At 46.2% G+C, this 18,968-nt stretch overlaps 1 protein-coding gene across 1 annotated transcript in view; it reads left to right on the forward strand.

Annotated features, from left to right (window-relative positions):
• Nucleotides 1-18,968, forward strand: part of SLIT1 (slit homolog 1 (Drosophila)) — a 209,187-nt gene that overhangs the window by 160,983 nt on the left and 29,236 nt on the right. The window contains exons 14-23 of the mRNA XM_006880074.1: nt 3,919-4,082; nt 4,877-4,900; nt 5,049-5,193; nt 5,940-6,014; nt 6,212-6,355; nt 9,940-10,083; nt 11,344-11,510; nt 12,399-12,531; nt 13,753-13,821; nt 17,653-17,724. Coding sequence (XP_006880136.1) covers nt 3,919-4,082; nt 4,877-4,900; nt 5,049-5,193; nt 5,940-6,014; nt 6,212-6,355; nt 9,940-10,083; nt 11,344-11,510; nt 12,399-12,531; nt 13,753-13,821; nt 17,653-17,724 — 1,137 coding nt within the window. The remainder of the gene's footprint in view (nt 1-3,918; nt 4,083-4,876; nt 4,901-5,048; nt 5,194-5,939; nt 6,015-6,211; nt 6,356-9,939; nt 10,084-11,343; nt 11,511-12,398; nt 12,532-13,752; nt 13,822-17,652; nt 17,725-18,968) is intronic.

Consider the following 18,968-nt stretch of genomic DNA (forward strand, 5'->3'; position numbering starts at 1 on the left):
TTGTAAAGCAAAATTGAACTTAATGAACAATTTTCTTATACTTAAAACCAAAATTCATGCACACCCATGTTTATTGCAGCTTTGTTCACAATAGCAAGGAGTTGGAAACAACCTAAGTGCCCATCAACAAATGAATGGCTAGAGAAGCTGTGGTATATTCGCACAATGGAATACTATGCTGCATTAAAAAACAAGGAACTTATGCAATATTATTCAAAATGGTTGACTCTGGAGAACATTATGCTGAGTGAAATATCCCAGTCACAAAAGGACAAATATTACATGATGCCACTGTTGTAGAATGGGACTGTCCTTGGGGTTGGGGAGAGAATGAGTAAGATGGGTTCAATAATGTATACTGCACTGAAACAGAGGAGGCAGAGAACCGTCTAAAAGAGAGATGTAACTGGGTATTTCTGTCATCACAGGAGACTAGAGCGAGGGCTGCATGGTGGAGGGGACCTGGGGGAGTGTTTGTAAAACAATGAAAGAATCTTTTCTTTTACTTTTCCATAATTTTTGGACTCATGTACTTATAACTTGTTAGTCAAATTTGTGTCTTCTAGGTTGCAACACCCCCATGATACATCTTGAAGGATATGTACATGTACAGCCAAGCACAATCAATAAGAGTGCATCTGAATTCCAAAATCAATCTCCATAATAGTCTACGTGTTTCCTACTGCCAAAGGGGCCCTTTAGAGTAGTGAGAGAAGATCTTCACCCTGAAACCCACAGCGTCCCTTTTCAGCAGGAAGTAGCTAAGAGAATACGCCATCCCCTTTTTCTTATGACTCAGGGTGAAGTCTCTCTCAGGGAGGAGTGATAGGGAATGGCAAAGGATACACTGACAAAGAAGATTAATCAGAACTGGCTTTGACAAGCACTGTGGCATTTGGACAGGAACAAACTGGGAGGAGGGTAGAGAGAATAGTGCAACAATGAATGAGTGGAAGCCCAAAATCTCTGTAAATGTTTATGAAAATTAATAAAATATAATTATAGAAAAAAAAAAGAAAGAGATATAAAAGCTTAGGGACAGTAATCAGTAGGCTTGCAGATGACTCATAATGAAATCTTTTGTTAAATGTCTCTCCCAGTACTGTTTATCATTCAGACTTTAAAATATTACCTTTCTTTGTCAGTGCAGGCATCCACAAGTCGCCATGAACGCCTTGACATGTTTTATTGCCATAGTTCAAATCTGTTCTATCAAGGTCAAGCATACCTATCCTAATTAATAAGAAAAGTTTACAGTAATTCATTAACATTGGATTCATTCCTGCTGTTGTTACTCTTAGGTGCCATCAAGCTGATGACAAATCATAGCTACTCTATAAACAACAGATCTGAACCTGGCCCTATCCTGGGCCCTCCTCCCCATGTCTGACATGTTCAAGTTCATTGTTACAGTCACTGTGTCAATCCATTTTGTTGAGAATCTTTCCCTCCTCTGACCTTCTACTTTTCCCAGCATGATGTCTTTTTCAAAGGACTGGTCCCTCCTGACAACACCCGCCCAAAGTATGTGAGATGAAGTCTCACCATCCTTGCCTCTAAGCAGAGGGATGTGGATGTGCAGGGGGAAGGGGGGATTAATCATTGGGTTGCACGATTTGATGGGTGAGAGGGTGAGGGAAATGGAAAGAATTTGTTCAAATTTGTATTTGAATTTTGTAAATAAAAAAAAAAAAGGAAAAAAAAAAAACAAAAACCAAAATTCTCCCAAAATGACTAGAACAGCACATTGAAAGATTTCCTCCAGGCGTCTTGACAAGATTCCAGAAAGCCAAACCCAGAGGTAATAGGTAGGAAGAGAGGGGAGTCTGTGTTATGCTGGGCCAAGACCCCAGGTAACTGTTTACTCTTTTGCTTGGAGCTCTGGACAGTCCCTGGTAAAGGGCTGAGCTGACAGTACATACAACGACCTGAGAAGAGGCACTTGAAGGCAAGCAAAGTGACTGTAGCTTGATGAGTCTCTCTAAATTGGGTCCCCAGCTGACATTTGGCCTTCAAGTCTGTGAGCAGAAAGAACTCTGGGACTATAACCAGTAAGGGGGTGAGGACTGTGGGCACAGGAATACTTTTCTCAGTGTCTTGGAGCCAAGCACAGGTATAAAAGGAACAGTTACACTGTGGAGGTGGCCAAGTCTGACTTCTACCTGCTTCGTAAAGGAGAACTGTCTCCATAAATAATATCTATTGTATATACAAATGGCTATATAGTCAGACATGCCACCCACATGCTCCTGCACCTATTTCTTCCAATCTCTGAGTCCAATGTTCATTGCAGCTTGACTCACAGACTTTACTCTCAGTTTTGAGGCTTATTAGGGAAATAGGTTGTGGAGTTGGGGAATGTCTAAAGAGGAGAAAATGGGACATGGAGATACAGGGCCATAAGTGACTCTCTGAAAGGTCCAGAGAGAGTGAGAATAGCACAGATCTAGAATAGGAAGCAACTAAAGAGCACATAGCCCAGCCACATGCTGCCTATAGAGCCACACTAACAGCAAGAGGTTTGTTTATTTGTTGCTGTCTCACAGACTCACAGTTATGGTACCAACAATGGGATTTGTTAGAGAAGGAAGTTGGAGAGTAGGGGAGGCAAAGAATATCTCACAATACAAGTCCAGGCTCCAAGGCATAGTTCCTCAATTAGTCCAGGCTCTGGTTTTAGTTCAGCAGTCAAATCCAAATCATCCAGCAAGGTTTGCCTTCAAGCAAACAAGCATCCAACAAGTTATAAGTCAGCTTCTCCTTCAAGTATCTGGCAAGAGCAGCAAACACTTTTAACTGTGCCTTTTTCTCAAGGATCCTCTGCTTACGATTTGCCACAGTTTCTCCATATCAGTCCCACAGTCCCTCCAACACCATCTCCAGGATCTCACCAACAGGGTATGCTTCAGTCTCCCTCAAGTTTTGCCACCACAAGTCTTGCTTGCCTCAAGTCTTGCTGCTAAGTGTGGGAAGCACTCTTTCTCTTCCTATCCCACAGCTGATGCTGATCTGCAAGACCATACTGACTTGCAAGATCCTGTGTGTGAAGTTAAGGTAGCTGGAGACCAGAGGGGGATAACTAATGGCTAAAAAAAGTCAACTTTTAGGATTGCACAACAGGGAGGCAAAGAATATCACACAATGCAAGTCTAGGTTTAGTCCAATAGTCCCAAGCCAGATTAACAAAGCACAATTAGTGAAAGTTCAGGTTCAGTTCAACAGCACAGATGTACCTCTGGTTTCCTCAATCATCCAGCAAACTTTATCTTAAAGCAATTACACGTTAGCTTTTATTTCAATCATCCAGCAAGCAAAATCTTTTAACAATGGCTCCATCTTCAGAGTTGCTCTTGTTATACCTTGCCTTAGTCTCTTCACAGCAGTGCCACAGTCTCTTCACTCCCTCTCCACCAGTTTTTCATAATGTGGAAGGTGCTTTTTATATTGGTCCCACAGCTCTTGATGATTTGTAACACCATATGTCTGCAGTTAAGGGAGCTAGAGATCATGTCCACAATTGGACCTAATGCAATAGATTTTGTGTTGCTAGGTGCTGTTGAGTACGACTCATAGTGACCCCAATTTTCAAGGCTTCTGACACCACACCAGGGCAGGCACAGTGTGGGTGATCTGAGCCCACTCAGAGCAGTCAGAGCCTGCACATGGAGAAGCCACTAAGTGGACACTCATGATAATCCAAGTTTCCTTGACTGGTGTCACCTACCGCCTGTCCCCTCTCCCACACTCATCCTGCTGGTAGTACAGGAAGAGAATAATTGCACAATAATGTTTCTGAGTTCTCCTTGTGCAAAGAGACATACTGCAGAAGGGTCAGCCAGCAACAAGGCCCTACCCAGGTTAAGATCAGCAAAATTGTATGGCCCCAGTCTTTCTGATGCCCAGTCTTCCTTTGGACAGGCATCTGGCCCAGAATCCGTTCATCTGTGACTGTAACCTCAAGTGGCTGGCAGACTTCCTGCGCACCAATCCCATTGAAACAAGCGGGGCACGCTGTGCCAGCCCCCGGCGCCTCGCCAACAAGCGCATTGGGCAGATCAAGAGCAAGAAGTTCCGGTGCTCAGGTAGCTGCTCGCCTATCTTTCTGTCTGATGGTCATCTGTCTTTCTGCTTCTCTGCTGCCAGTTTGTCTTTAGCCTGCTTAGTGACCAGTGATACTTTTTAAAATGGCCTTGGAAAAAGAGTTCTGGGTCACTCTAGGCTCCCAAAACAAGGCAGAGAGACCCAGGTTCTAGCTTTAGATTTGAGTGGTTGTTCAGCCACAACACTCATTCACTGAAGCCTTGAGGAGAGGAGGGACTTGCTGGATGTCTTGGAATGAAGATTCACATGATGGTCCTCTCTTCTTAGGCCAGTTCACTCTCATACCATTGTCTTGAAGCCTTTTGAAGTAGGTGAGAGGACTGAGAACCTCATCAGTAAATTAAACTCTGCCCCCAGGTTCTGGGATTGCAGAATCGGCCTCATCACTATTACCACCTGGATCCTGGCTGGGGTTGGTGCAGCCAGCTTGAGCTCAGGTCCTGTCCGGACTCACTGACTCACTGTTGCCCTGTGCCCATGTGTAAAGGCAACACTGTCTCCTTTCTTATACCATTGCAAGTAGATTTTTATCCTGATGATGTGTGGCACTCTCTGAGAGAGGTTTAGTAAGGTATGGCCTTGGCATTGGCCTGCACCAAAGCATCTGTGCCTAGCAAGGCTATTGTCACACGGGGCCTGATAGATGAGCTCTGGGTCCTGACTGGGACTCAACCTCATTCTTGAGGCCCCTTTCATTGGGAAGTGAGCTGGGGCTCTTCTGTTCCCTGAATCCTGAATGTTCCCCCCATCATGGTGTTTCTGCTTCTCTCCACAGCCAAGGAGCAGTACTTCATTCCAGGTAGGAGAATTGTGGGACTAAGGCCAGTTTAGGGGGCAGGGGGCAGCAGTGTGTGGGTAGAGGTGGGGCCACAGGCCAAGAGGGGCTTGGACACCTTTCTTGGAGCCTGCCCTGGCCCTCAGACCCCAGGCCTGGCCCCTCCCTGCAGGCACAGAGGATTACCAGCTGAACAGCGAGTGCAACAGCGACGTGGTCTGTCCACACAAGTGCCGCTGTGAGGCCAATGTGGTGGAGTGCTCCAGCCTGAAGCTCACCAAGATCCCTGAGCGCATCCCTCAGTCCACGGCCGAGCTGTGAGGGCCCCCCCTTAACCTAACCCTCCTGTGCCCACTCCAGGCTTTTCTCTGCTCCCAGTTCTGTTTGAAGGCTGGCCAGAGACACTACCCCCACCCCCAATCCCCCCACCCCAGGAACTACCATGCTTGGACAGAAGCAGGTCCTCTCCCCTGCTGTGGTCCAGGTTGGCCTCTGACTCCCAGCCCTATAATCAACTTGCAGCAGTTTTCAGCACCCAAATCAGGTCACCAGCTTAGACAAAGTGTGGCTTTTCTGTACTTCTGTCTTCTCTTCATTCAAGTTCAAGCTTAAACTATCCCTTTAGCTCTCATATATGTATGCATGTCGGTACATCTGTCATGTACTTATGTGAATGCCCGTGGCATTTGTAATGCAGAAGTGCTCCTATCTGTCCTCAGCACGAGGCCTGTCCCTCCTATAGATTTAGCAGACTAGAGGAGTCCCATCTGTAAGAGTGCCAGATGATTTCATTTCAGAGGGTGCTTTAGCAATTGCTTATGGATGTGCAAAAAAGCCCTGATAGCACAGTGGTTAAGTGGTTGGCTGCTAACCAGAAAGTTGGCAGTTCAAACCCATCAGCCACTCTGACGGGAAAAGACCTGGCAAGCTACTCCCATAAAGATGGCAGCCTGGGAGGTCCTCTGGGGCATTTCTACTGTCCCATCAGGTCGTTCTGGATCAGCGTCGACCTGATGACACACAGTAACACGGATGCATCAGTTCTGTGCATTGCCTCTTGCAGGCGTTTGAACAACAATGAAATTTCCATCCTGGAGGCCACTGGAATGTTTAAAAAACTTACCCATCTGAAGAAAATGTGAGTCACCATTGGAAGACAGGCACAGTCAGGGTACTGGCATTTCGGCAAGGAGAGGGACTATCCTGGGGTGGGGAACGCCCAGTGAGGAGGCCAGGGCTGCAGTGTGTGGGTGTTGGGACTGAGGGCAACAGGAGAGAGGGCCCCGAAGTCCTGCTTTTGGGAGCCTGTAATCCTCTCTGTTCTTCTTTCCCCAGCAACCTCAGCAACAACAAGGTGTCAGAAATTGAAGATGGGGCTTTTGAGGGGGCGGCCTCCGTGAGTGAGCTGCATCTGACCGCCAATCAGCTGGAGTCCATCCGGAGCGGCATGTTCCGGGGTCTGGACGGCTTGAGGACCTTGTGAGTGTGTGTGGCCGGATGGGCCAGTCAGCTGAACTAAGGGGGTCAAAGGGCAAGCCACAGTGTAGGGTAAAGGAAGGGAGGATAGGAGCCACCCTCCACCAGCTTACCAGAGAATGAGGACAGCCTACAACCCTGGCTGTGGTGGGGACAAATGGTCTAATGGCAATTCAGTGAGGCCTCTTCTTACTGTTTCCTGGGATGTGGAGTGGCCCTTCTGGTTGTTCTGTGATCAGCACAAATGTGTACAAAAGTGACGAACAGGAGGGACTGGATGACCCCATGACAGGGACATTGCAGAGAGGACTTGAGGGGCTGTCGGTGGAAGAGCAGGGTTATTGGATGGTCCCTGGGATCATGTGGTCCTAGAACTCAGAGTCCATCCACACTCTGAGTAGACAGGTGTGTGATAAGATGTTGGAGTCATCTGCTCTTTCCTGAATGCTGACAGAAGTCACTTCCCCGCCCAGGACAGGGCTCTTCATGCCAACACTCAGAGCATCCGATAGACAGGGCTGCCCAGCGGGGCTTCTGCGACAATGGCAGTGCAGTGTGTCCGTGCTGTCCAGTCCAGTAGCCACACATGGCTTTCCGGCACTTAGCATGGCTAGTGGTACAGAGGTTGTGAACTTTACTTTCTTTGATGACTTGTCATTTAAACTGCTGCATGTGGCTGTGTGGCTCTTGTATTAGATGAGAGGGCTCAAGAAGCAGCTTGACTAGATTTAAATCCCAGCTCTGCAGTTGGCTCTAGATTTGTTTTCCATGTAGAGACTAAGGTGTGCCTGATCCAGGCCATGGTCTTTGCAATTACTTGCAATTAATGCATTAGAGAGCTGGATAATGACTAAGGATGACAGAAGAAGAAGAATTGATACCTTTGAGATGTAGTGCTGGAGAAGATTATTGAACATACCATGGACTGCCAAAAGAACAAACAGGTCTGTCTTAGAGAGGGTGAAACCAAGTTTCTCCCTGAGTCAGGCAAAGATTTTGAAGCTCTGACATACTTTGGGCATGTGACCAAGAGGGACTGCTCCTTGGAGAAGGTCATCATGCTCAGAAGGTTGGAGGGACAGCACAAGAAAGGAAGACCCAGATGAGGCGGATTGACACAGTAACTGGTGTAGTAGGGGTAGATGTGCTGGAGACCGTGAGACTGGCTCAGGATAGGGCAGGCTTCAGAGCTGTTGTACACAGGGTCGCTATGAGTTGCAGGTGACGGCACATAACAACGGTTGAATTTGTGTAAGGAAAATGAGTGTGTGATGGATCTTCTTATAGGATCTTGTTTGCTTTGAAAACAAGAAAGCCGTTTTGAAGTGGCTTTTCTTGTGCATTTTATTATGCACTTTCTTTATTAAATTTTGAGTGTAGTCTAACCAGGCTGCTCTCAAAGAAGGCTGACCTCATTCAACGTATTTTCTGAAATACACACACACACACCCCCCCATATATATATATAGAGAGAGAGAGAAAGAGAGAGAGAGAGAGAGAGAGAGAGAGAGAGAGAGAGAGAGAGAGAGTCGTTGTTGTGTACTGTCAAGTCAGAACTGACACATAACCTGACCCAACCTCTGGTGGGTTTTCAGAAGCTGTTAATTGCACAGGAGGAGATTGCCCATCCTTCTCCCACAGAGCAGCTGGTCCACCAGTGCGTTCTTGCATCCTCCTCCTCCTCCTCCTCCTTCTTCTTCTTCTTCTTCTTCTTCTCTCTCTCTCTCTCTCTCGATATATATATATTATTGCCTTTGAGTCGAGCACGACTCATAGTGACCCCATGAAATGAACAAAAGGCCTGAAGCCTTTCTATAACTATCATCATTTCTCAAAGTTCATAGTGTCCAGAGGCATGTGGTTTAGGAAGTGGATGCCACTCCTGCTTCCATGGTTGCTGCTGAGTTGGAACCAACCCACAGCTGACCTTCCAGTGAGTTTTCAGTCTGTAAATCACGCGAGAGGAGGAAACCCATCTTTCTCCTTCAAAGCAGCTGGTAGATTCTGATACCAGCTTTTGGTTTGGCAGTGCGACTCCTTACCTCCTATATCACTAGTTGTCATTCTTGTGTACCGCTGAGTGGGAACAGACCCACAGGGTTTTCAGAGGCAGTAAAATGCAATGAAAGACATTATCCTTATTTTCCCCTTGAAGCAGTTGATAGGTTCAAACCATGTGCCTTTGAATTGGTAGCATAATTCATTACCACTAAGCCACCAGAGCTCCCCAGGCCACTAGAGCTCCCAAATATATATGTATAAATTCAATGGAAATTAAGACTGTTTCAGTGTTTATTATTATTATTAACAATGTTATGATTGCTGTGTGCCATTAAGTCATTAAAGTCATCGTTGTGTGCCATTGAAGACTGGTCCAATTTATTATTTATTATTATTACTAGCAATGTTATAATTGTTGTTGTGTGCCATGGAGTCAATGGCAACTCCTCGTGATCCTACAGGACAGAGCAGAACTGCCATGTAGGATTTTCTCGGTGACAGTCTTTAGGAAAGCAGGTTGAGGGATTTTTTTTTCTCCTGTAGAGCAGCTGGTAGGTTTGAACTGCCAACTTTTCAGTTAGCATTCACTTAAACATTGTACCATCAGGCCTGCTTGGTGTGGTTAGTACCTTTCTAACTAAATTCTGTCCATCCCTGATTATTCCTTTGTGACAGATGCCTAAGGGTGGGTTTGAGAGATGAAAGCTCAAAGTGTCCTTCAGGTATCTTGATGTACAAAACCAGGCTGCTTCTACGAGGCCCTGAGGTCTCCCCTGAGACCAAAGCACAGGGAAGTTCCCACTGCTCTCACCCTTTCCCCCTTTTTTTTTATTTGACAGGTAAATAATCAGTATTTGTCTTTGATCACTAATGAAGCTCACCATTTTCATGGATGTTCATCAAATCATTTTAATTTCTTTCATCAAGTACCCATTCCTTGGTAGGCTTAGCCTTTTATCTTTGGTTGTTTGCTGAGAAGGAGAATTCAACCAAGTTTTGAGGATAAACAGACACCTTTCCAGATATAGATGAAGAAGGAAAGCATTCAAGGAACAAACAATGGCCTGGGAAAGGCTTCATAGTGTAACTGAGAATGGCATATGGAAAGACAGGGAGGTCAAGGGTATGTCAGGCGCTGGTGGAGACAGGACTGAGGGTCTGGGGCTGTCTTGGAGGGGTCAGTTTAAATTTCCAGAAAAGAGTTTAAAAGTAATTCTGCGAGTAATGTGAAATCCATGAATGGGTTGAAAACTGGAGAGTGACTAGATTGAGGCTTTAAGGAATTTCTTAGGCCCTGATGGGGAGCAAGGCTTAGTGGTGAGGAGAACCACTGGCCATCCACAGTGTGAAAGTGTGCAGTGAAAGGCTACAATGGAGGCCATAATGATGGGAAGAAGAGGGGAGAAAGAACCTAGAAGTGTTGTAGAGATGTAATGATCTGCAGGTGAGAACAGAGGTGTATAAGCCTCACTCTTCCATGCTCTCCCCTGGAGCACAGCGCCTCCTGGAGGAGAACTTTCAAACTGGTGAGTATTGGCTGGAGGTAAGGGGCCACCTTCCCCTCTCACCACCGCCTTCCTGTGCAGGATGCTGAGGAACAACCGGATCAGCTGCATCCACAATGACAGCTTCACGGGTCTGCGTAACGTCCGACTCCTCTCGCTGTATGACAACCAGATCACCACCATCTCTCCGGGGGCCTTTGACACCCTCCAGTCCCTCTCCACACTGTAAGTCCCAGCTCTCTGGGGACACAGACACCTTTGGCTCTGACATGAGCCATCCAGACGCCAGGAGCCCTGCCCCCTTTCCCTGGGCAGCAGAAAGGGGAGCAGAGCAGGAGGCGTTGGAGCAAGCCTTGAATCCCAGCACCAGCACTTACCATCTGAGTGACCTCAGCTCATTGAAACTCCTTGAGCCTCAGTTTACCTGTTTATATAATTGAGTTGGGAATGTCTGTTTTGCTGGGTTTCTGCCTAGATTAGCTAAAATTGCCCAAGAAGCCATGTGTAGTGGATGGGGCTGGAGGTGGTGGGCTTCTCTGAGAGCAATCTGGGGTCCTTAGGAAGGTGACCATTGACTTGCCTTCACTGTCTTTAGGGAAAAGGGATGTACTGAAGTCAGCACTTCTGCCCAGGGGGCTTCAATATTTGTCAACTTCCTATTGGGATTTGTGGTTTATGGAGAATGCCAAGGTCAGGAGGCCCCTGTTTGCATTTCTGAGAGAGACAGTGGAGAGGAGGAAGAGCAGCCTGGCTTTGGAGCCCTTGGTGTAGTTCTTGTTTGCTCCCAGTACTCACTGCACATTGTTCTTGTGCCTTCATCTCTCTGTGCTTTCATTTCTTCATCTGTTACATGAGACTGTTAATATGCACTGCCTCCTCATGGGCGTAGGTTTGTGTGCATGGAGAGCCCAGCGCACGGCCTGGGAAACAGCTCCTTCAGTCCATATTCACTACTCTAATGATTTAAGAATCTTTAGAAGTTGCAGTCATTGTCATAACTGAGTTAAAAAAAAGTTGGTTTGATGCCATAGGGTTTCAGGTTATCACAGAGATCTTTTTCTGTCTTGACCTCTCTGGGATGATATTAGAAGAGAATGCAGCTACCCTTGAGACACAGTCATCTTTGGAAGTTGTAGGAAGCCAGAGAGGATACTGAGATTTTTGCTTGGCTCATACACCAGCTTGGACAGCCCCTGGGAAAGATGTTTCAGGAGGGGCTGAGCAGAGGTGCCATTGATGAGATGTGAGGGCTCTTGGGTTTCATTTAAAGGATTCGCTCAGCGGGTGCTCAGTCCTCATGGTTCGTTGAAGCATGAATGTCACCAGTTTAGAGTTCAGTGACTCTTGTCCTCCAGAAAGTCGGTCTTCTTGGTTACTGTCGGTTGTCTGGGAAAAGCGTGGGGCACCGTGTGGCCAGTACATGTAAGTCTTACACTGATGGACGGAAAAGGGTTTTGTCAGAGTTCCATGGCTCACCTTTTCCAGGAACCTGCTGGCCAATCCTTTCAACTGTAACTGCCAGCTGGCTTGGCTCGGAGATTGGCTGCGGAAGAGGAAGATCGTGACAGGGAATCCGAGATGCCAGAACCCAGACTTCCTGCGCCAGATCCCCCTGCAGGACGTGGCCTTCCCGGACTTCAGGTGTGAGGAAGGTAACTCACGGGCCAGGGTGAGAGCGAGCTGAGCTGGGGCAACTCAGATGTGGGGGCAAGTTGTCACGTCAAGATTAGATTAGGGGGAGGAAGGGTCCTGAAGAAGGGCAGGGACAAGGAGACTCCCTCTTACTCCTGTGCCTCCCCTGTCTGGGGTGCCTTTCTAGAATTATAAGAACAATAATGTAAAAGGAAGAAGTCTTAGCCTTTAGAGAAAATCATTGTGACACTTTATCCCTTGAGAAAAATATTTAACCTTTCTAGATTGTAGTAAAAGAAATTCATTCATTAAAAAATTGTTTTGAGGATTACTATGTACCACTCTTCTAGATGAAGAAGGAAGGAGGGAAAAAAGACACACACACACACAACTCTTCTGTTGGGTTACTTGCTTTCGAGGGGGCAATACAGTGTCTACTTAGTGTATTAAGGAGCTGGTGGTAGATGAGCACCCTGAAAATCACCTGGCTGCTGCCTTTTTCCTCTGCTCTGTCTGAGTCAGCAGAGATCCACTCAGGTCGCTTTGATGCCATAGATTATGGGCAGTGGCACTGCTAAAGCAAAGCCTGTCACAGTTTGAACTTACCAGCAACTCTAAGGGAGAGAGATGGGCAATCTTCTCCCGTGCAGTTTGCCACCTCAGAAATGGCTAGAAGGTCAGCTATGAGCCTGCTCCAATTCAGTGGCAATCAGTTCAAAATAGGCCCTAGGGACTCTGACCTTGTAGGTTAATTGAACTGAGAGGAAGTGTCCAGAATCTGGTAGTCAAGGTGGTGTCAGAGAGGGACTTCTGTTCTGAGAGCACGCTGGAGCAAGGCCCTGACTGCAGGAGGGCCCTGGAAGGCCTGTCCCTATTGCTGACCTTGGCATCCTCCCGTCCCTTTCTAGGCCAAGAGGAGGGAAGCTGCCTGCCCCGCCCGCAGTGCCCCCAAGATTGCACCTGCCTGGACACTGTGGTCCGATGCAGCAACAAGCACCTCCGAGCCCTGCCCAAGGGCATCCCCAAGAATGTCACAGAACTGTGAGTACCCCAGGAGACCCCTGAAGGGCCTGTGAAGGAGTGGGAATGGGAGAGGCCAGGACTGAAGGAGCAGTAACAGGAAAATGAGAAGTTTCTCAAGCATGAAAATGAGCTGACTAGAAGCTTAAGCCTTGTAGAAAATGCCGGTTCCAGGAAAGCTCTGAGCTTCTTGAGTCCACTTTACAGAGGAACCTGATGGCACTGGCCACACCCAGCAAATGCTCACGCCTTTAAATGAACCTCTGTCTTAGTACTTGACTGCTAACCACTTCAAACTCACTCCGAGTCTCCATAGAAAAAAGGCCTAACAAAGATTATAGCCACATAAACCTTTTGGTAAACACATTTGTTTGAAGAAAGTGCTGGGCGCTTTTTAGAGTTTCACTGTGAGGGACAGTGACACTTGTCTCACATACTTTGGGCATATCGTGAGGAGGGGCCGTTGCATGGAAAAAGACATCATGTTGGGGAAAGTTGGGAGTCCCTGAAAGAGAGGAAGACCCTTAACAAGATGAATTGTCACAGTGACTGCCACAGTACGGTGGAGGTCGTGAGGATGGCGGATTAGGGCTCGGTTCAGGTCTGTTGTTCACAGCGTGCCTATCAGTCATAGTCATTTCAACACAGCTGTACCTAACAACAAAAGTCAAGAGGCAGATTTTCCCTGTGTGTCAATGTCTGTGGAAACTGACACAAAACAACCCCAAATATCAGCAGTTTAAAGAGACATGTGCCACCCACATTGTAAAAAGAAAAATAAACCGCCTTTACAATAAGAAATCACGTTACGTTCCTTACTTGCTCCGTCTCCCAAGCCTTCCTTCCGTCACTAGAGCTCTCATCAGTGGATTTTACTCGTCAAATGATGCCCATCAATATGACCGATGAAACAAATCCACCTTTGTTAGATATTCAAGTGGTTTCCAATTTCCCACTCTCATGAACGCTGGTGAAATAGCTGGTCAGAGTGTACTTGTCTGAGGCCTCCAGGAAGACTGAATCCCCTGCCCTCCCACTCACACCACGAGAACTTTCTCTGCTCTCTTTTCAGCACTAGCATTTGGGGTGTTGAAGTCTTTACTGATTTGATATCCAAGTTCCTGGGCAGGTGGTGTGGGAAGGGAGGAAATGAGGGAGAAGGCACTGGCCACATGGGATAAAGCTTCTCTGAACGCTGCAGACACTGCCAGGTACTCTAACCTACTGTGTTCTTTCCTGTAGCTATTTGGATGGAAACCAGTTCACACTGGTCCCAGGACAGCTGTCCACCTTCAAGTATCTACAGCTTGTGTGAGTATTCAGCCTGCTCGAGGATCCAGGGTCTGCCTCAGAGGACTTAACTAAAACTGCCCAAAGATGCTGTTAGGCAGTTCTTGCTTGGGCTCTGGAGACAACTGTGCACGCAGCTGCTTTGCCACCTAGTGGCCGTGTTTATTAACTGCACTATTCTAACCTCGCTCACACTGTCAACCTCCGATCCCCTGTTGGCTGATAGTATTGTTAATAATGGTCATTCTTGCAAGAATAGAAACCAGAACAGGAGTATAGGGTGGTGTCAAACAACCTCTAGGTCTAACATTGGCCAACTCCAAACATGAAATATGAGAGTTCTACATCCGTAGCTAAGTGTTTCTTTAGGTTGACATCTGTTGTTGCCTCCTTTGACCCTTTCTACCCCACAAGAAAACAAAACAAAAAAATAAGTTTGAAGAGTAAGTTTAGTTACTCTTGTCCTTTCGGCCTAACTCTTGATCTCAATTGTCTCCACTATTAGTGAGGTTCTACCAAAAAGAAGTTCAGAGAACATTTCACCGTAGTGTTGTGTAAAGCATCATTACTCATGCAGTACTATGAACCAGTGTCAGCCCAGGAATTGTCTGTTATTGGTCCAGAATCAGACACAGGACTCGCATCAGAATATCAATCTATGTAATACTTTCTTTGTCTAGAAAGTGTTGATATTTTTTTTTAAATGCTATCCCAGTTAACCCGCATGCTTAGTGGTGTGGTTACTGCGTTCTGGCACAAGTTCCTTACCGTCTTAGAGACCCAGAACATCCAGTTCAAATAATGGGGAGCACTTGCCTAGAGAGTTTTGAAACTCCAGTTTGTGTCCTTGTTGGTGATCTGGTGAATTTGTTTTGCTCATGCCCATACAAGGAATGTTTCTCGAGTGGCTGGTGACCAAATAAATGCCAAAGACAGAAATTGGAAACTTAAGTTTCTCCCAACCTTTCTCTGGTCTAAATTGAGGCAGTGACTCCTGTGGCTAGATACACTTAGACAGGAAAAGAGGAGAAATAGGATTAATGTCCAGTGAGTACTAACTAAAAAGTGCCTCTTGAGGCCTAAAATACTACTGTGTCTTCATCACAAGGCAGGCCTACAAAGTGTATTGGCCACTCAATGAAATACTTAGGTGGGATCTCTGAGAAGCATGGGATGATTTTGAACACGATAAATTAGATGAAAGTTTACAAAGAGAAAATAAAAGCTAGGTGCATTGATTTATTTTACAAACGTCAAACCAAGAGCTGCACTAAATAGGCAGATAAGACAGCTCCTTAATCATGGACCTTTCAACTGAATATTGGTCTGGGAGTGGTGGTAGAGAAGGAATGGGAGCAAAGACAGTGTTGTGGAGGGCCCCAGTGTCCCACCAGAGAGAAATACTGATGGAGAGTTTAGCTCAAAGAAGGTTAGGGAGCTGGAGAAGAGGAGTGTCTTTAAAAAAATGACAAACAAGTTAGGGTTGACCAGGTGGATATAAGGAACAGTATATCTACAAGAACAAACAAATCTGTCTTTGAAAAAAGTGCAACCAGAGTTCTCCTTAGAGGCAAAGATGGTGAAACTTCGTCTCATTTACTTTGGGCATATTTTCTGGAGGAACCAGTCTCTGGAGAGCGACATCATACTGGGAAGGGTAGGGGATCAGAGAAAGAGAGGAAGACCCTCAACACAGTGACCACTATAGGTTTAAGCATGACAGAGATTGTGGGGGTGGTGCAGAACAAGGCACGGATCGGGTTTCTTGTTTATAGACTCACGGTGAGTCTTAGATGACTCAATGGTGCTTAACAGCAACAACAAGCATATCCAGAGGCCTAGAGACAGCACATGCGCAGGAAGTCCACAGAAGCTGTGTAATATCAAAGACGAAAGGTATCGGAAATGACAGGCCTCAGAAGCAGGGATGAGACCACGGACACCTGATGGGTCTCCAGAGTAATGTCAGTTACCAGACTAATGGGTTAGTCACCACACTAACAGGTCCAGAGGTGACACTTTAGTCCAAGGGGAGCCACTGAAAGGATCTTTTTCCTTTTGTGGGGAAGTGACCTTGTCAGATTTATTGTGGGTTCCACATGGATTAAAATGTGACATAGTTGTAGGTGGAGAGCTGAGATCCACCTAGAAGCCAGATGAGAAATGATGGCTTGATGGATTTATGTACAGAGACACAGCTATGGAATGTAAAGCTTGATCTGAGTGGAACAAGAGAGCGGATGTGGACGGGGTTGTGTTTCCACATTGTTAGAGCTGGTAATGAGAAGGGATAGTGCAGCATGGGGCCAGGGTGAAAGCACTAGCTCCGCCTCCAGTGTGAGGGGCTGAGGAACGTGAGGTGGACGAGCTGTTCATGAGAGAGGGTGGAGGAGGATGAGGGGAGGAGCACGGAGCATCCCTGAAACATGTAGAGTGGATTAAAGAAGAACAAGGAGAGCATTCTGGAGACCGAGAAAGCACCCCCAAAGAGATAGGAGGAGGAGAGAAATGAGTGAGGGTCAGAGAAGACAGAGGGTTTTTTGTTTGTTTGTTTGTTTGGTGTGTTGGTTTTTTTTTAAAAATTTTCATTAGTTTATTTATAAAATTCTAATACAAATTTGAACAAATTATTTCAATTTCCCTCCCCTTCCATCAAATTGTACAACCCAATGATTAATCCCTCCTCTTCCCCTGCACATCCACATCCCTCTGCTTCCAGCCTCTCCCACCCCTCCTGGATCCTTATACTCATTCTACAATAACAGTTTTATATAATATTTATCCTTGTGGAACTGAGTAAGTTCACTCAGCATAATGCTCTCCAGTCCCTCCCAAGTTAGGTAGTAATTTACAGTAATTGCTCTTGTATGCTACCTAGTATTCCATTGTATGAAAGTACCATAATTTCTCAATCCATTCATTTGTGGTTGGACATTTGGGCTGTTTCCATGTTCTTGCGATGGTGAATAATACTGCTATGAATATTGGTGTACAAATCTAAGTTTGTGCCTCAGTTCTCATATTTTCAGGGTATATCCAAGTAGTGGAATAGCTGGGCCATATGTTCAGCTTTTTAAGAAAGCGCCAAACTGCCTTCCAGAATTGTTGTACCATTTTGCAATCCCACCAACAATGTATAAGAGTTCCTTTCTCGTCACATCCTCTCCAACATCTACTACTTGCTGCCCTGTTAAACTTTGCCACTGTTACTAGAATGAGATGGTACTTCATTGTGGTTTTGATTTGCATCTGAAGAGTTTTGAGAAGAGGCAAACGCCAAAGACCGTTTGGAACTCTGAGAGCACATGATGGTGACCTGGGAAGATGAATGGGGTTTGAATCCAACCCCCAACCAGCTGTGCGACCCTGAAGAATTTACTGAAACCCCCTGAAACTGTTTTCATTTGTAAAATGGGGTCACTGTCTCCCTCATAGGATGATGTGAAGGACTAATGTGCTAGGTTCCACAAAGCACTAGCCTGAGAGAACAGAGAAGAACCCACTAGATCTAGTAGTTGGAAGGTAGCTGTGACCTGGTGAGAGAATTTCCACAGTACAAAGGGGCACTTTGTCAGGGTGTCAGGCTCCGATTGCAGGGGGCTGAGGCAAGTAGTGGATGAAGAAATGGAGACAGGAAGGCCTGGGGTCTGGAGGAAGGTCAGGTAGAGTTGAGGACGGTAGCTGTCTAGGAACCAAGTTCCTCTCCACTCCCAGGAGGATCATCCATGATGAATGGTAATCCATTTGGGTGAGGGCTTATGGGGGAGGGGGAGAGGAAGAAGCCGCCCGTGAGAGTGAGCCTTTGGGTTTGAGGTCTTCCTTTCTGAACGAAGATGACTTTGTCTTTTCCAGGGACCTGAGTAACAACAAGATCAGCTCATTAAGCAATTCCTCCTTCACCAACATGAGCCAGCTGACCACTCTGTGAGTCCCTGCGTGGGGGAGGGAGCTGGAGGGTGGGTAGTCTTGGTCACTGTAGATGCTGTTAGCGCATGCTTTTCCCCAGTCCCAGCCTCTGTATGCACTACTGCTTTGTCAGTCGCTCAGTGGGAGGGTGCCAGGGCCTGAAAGTCTCAAATACTTATTAAAACCACTTTGTTTTATTGTTAAATTCAACTTATATAAAGAAAATGGAAAAAAATATCAGTAGCCAGTTTGGTGAAGAATCCTACCTAGGCTAGCACCTGTGTAGGGAGCTCTGAAGCGGAGCACCACTCGCCCACAGCTGGGCACCTTCCTTCTCCCACGTGATGCAGTGAGTCTGATAGCAAATAGAGACCTCTCTAGAGGGTTGGCCTGCAGACCTAAGGCCGTGCTTCTCTGGTAGTTCAAACCCACCAGCAGACCCCGGGAAGAGGGATGAGCAGTCTTTTCTTGGTGCCATTTACAGCTTAGAAATCTGACAAAGGGTCTCTCTGAGTCAGAAATGACTCGGTGGCAGTGAGGTTTTTTAGTGAGAGTCCTTCAATGTCTGTCTTTCTGTCTCTTCCTGATTTCCCCCTTGCTTTACTCTCAGGCAGCCATTATTCTGATTGCTATGCTCATTTTAAATTTTTTTTTTAGTATTGCCAGCAACATATGCATTTCTAAACAATACAGTTTAGTTTTGCCTGTTTTAAAATCTTATCTCAAAGTCATACAATATACTCATTTAAGTCTGTCTCCTTTTGCTTACATGATGTTTGTGAGATCCACACTGCTGTGCAAAGCTCTCATCTATGTATTTCTTTGCTACGAAAGGTACTTTTGTAGGAACATACCATGCCTACTTATCCATTCTACGATGGAGGGATATTTGGGTTGGACTTTTGTGAACAGTGACTCTCTCAACATTTTTGTGCCCATATTCTAAGAGGTTTTAATGCTTGCTTTAATTATCTTCCAAGGAAATGGTCAGAAAATAGTATTCACACCATTATATACCCCACCCCCTGATGATTTATATTTGCCTGATGCTTAATAAGCGTGTGTATCATTTGCTTTTCCAAGCCTGCTTTTGCAGATCATGTGCCAAGAAGTTAAGGGACTTGCCTAAGGTTGCAAGGAAGCCAAGTAGGAGAGTCGGTAACTCAGAATTGAAGGGTTCCAGTCCCACGCAGCCTCCAGGAATGGTGCTGGACTGAGACTGTGAGGTGCCTGTCAGCCTGACCACCTTGTGTCAACTGACC

This window comes from Elephantulus edwardii, unplaced genomic scaffold, assembly GCF_000299155.1.
Source record: "Elephantulus edwardii isolate Elephantulus edwardi_28Jun2011 unplaced genomic scaffold, EleEdw1.0 scaffold00006, whole genome shotgun sequence".
In the NCBI taxonomy this organism is placed as follows: Eukaryota; Metazoa; Chordata; class Mammalia; order Macroscelidea; family Macroscelididae; genus Elephantulus; species Elephantulus edwardii.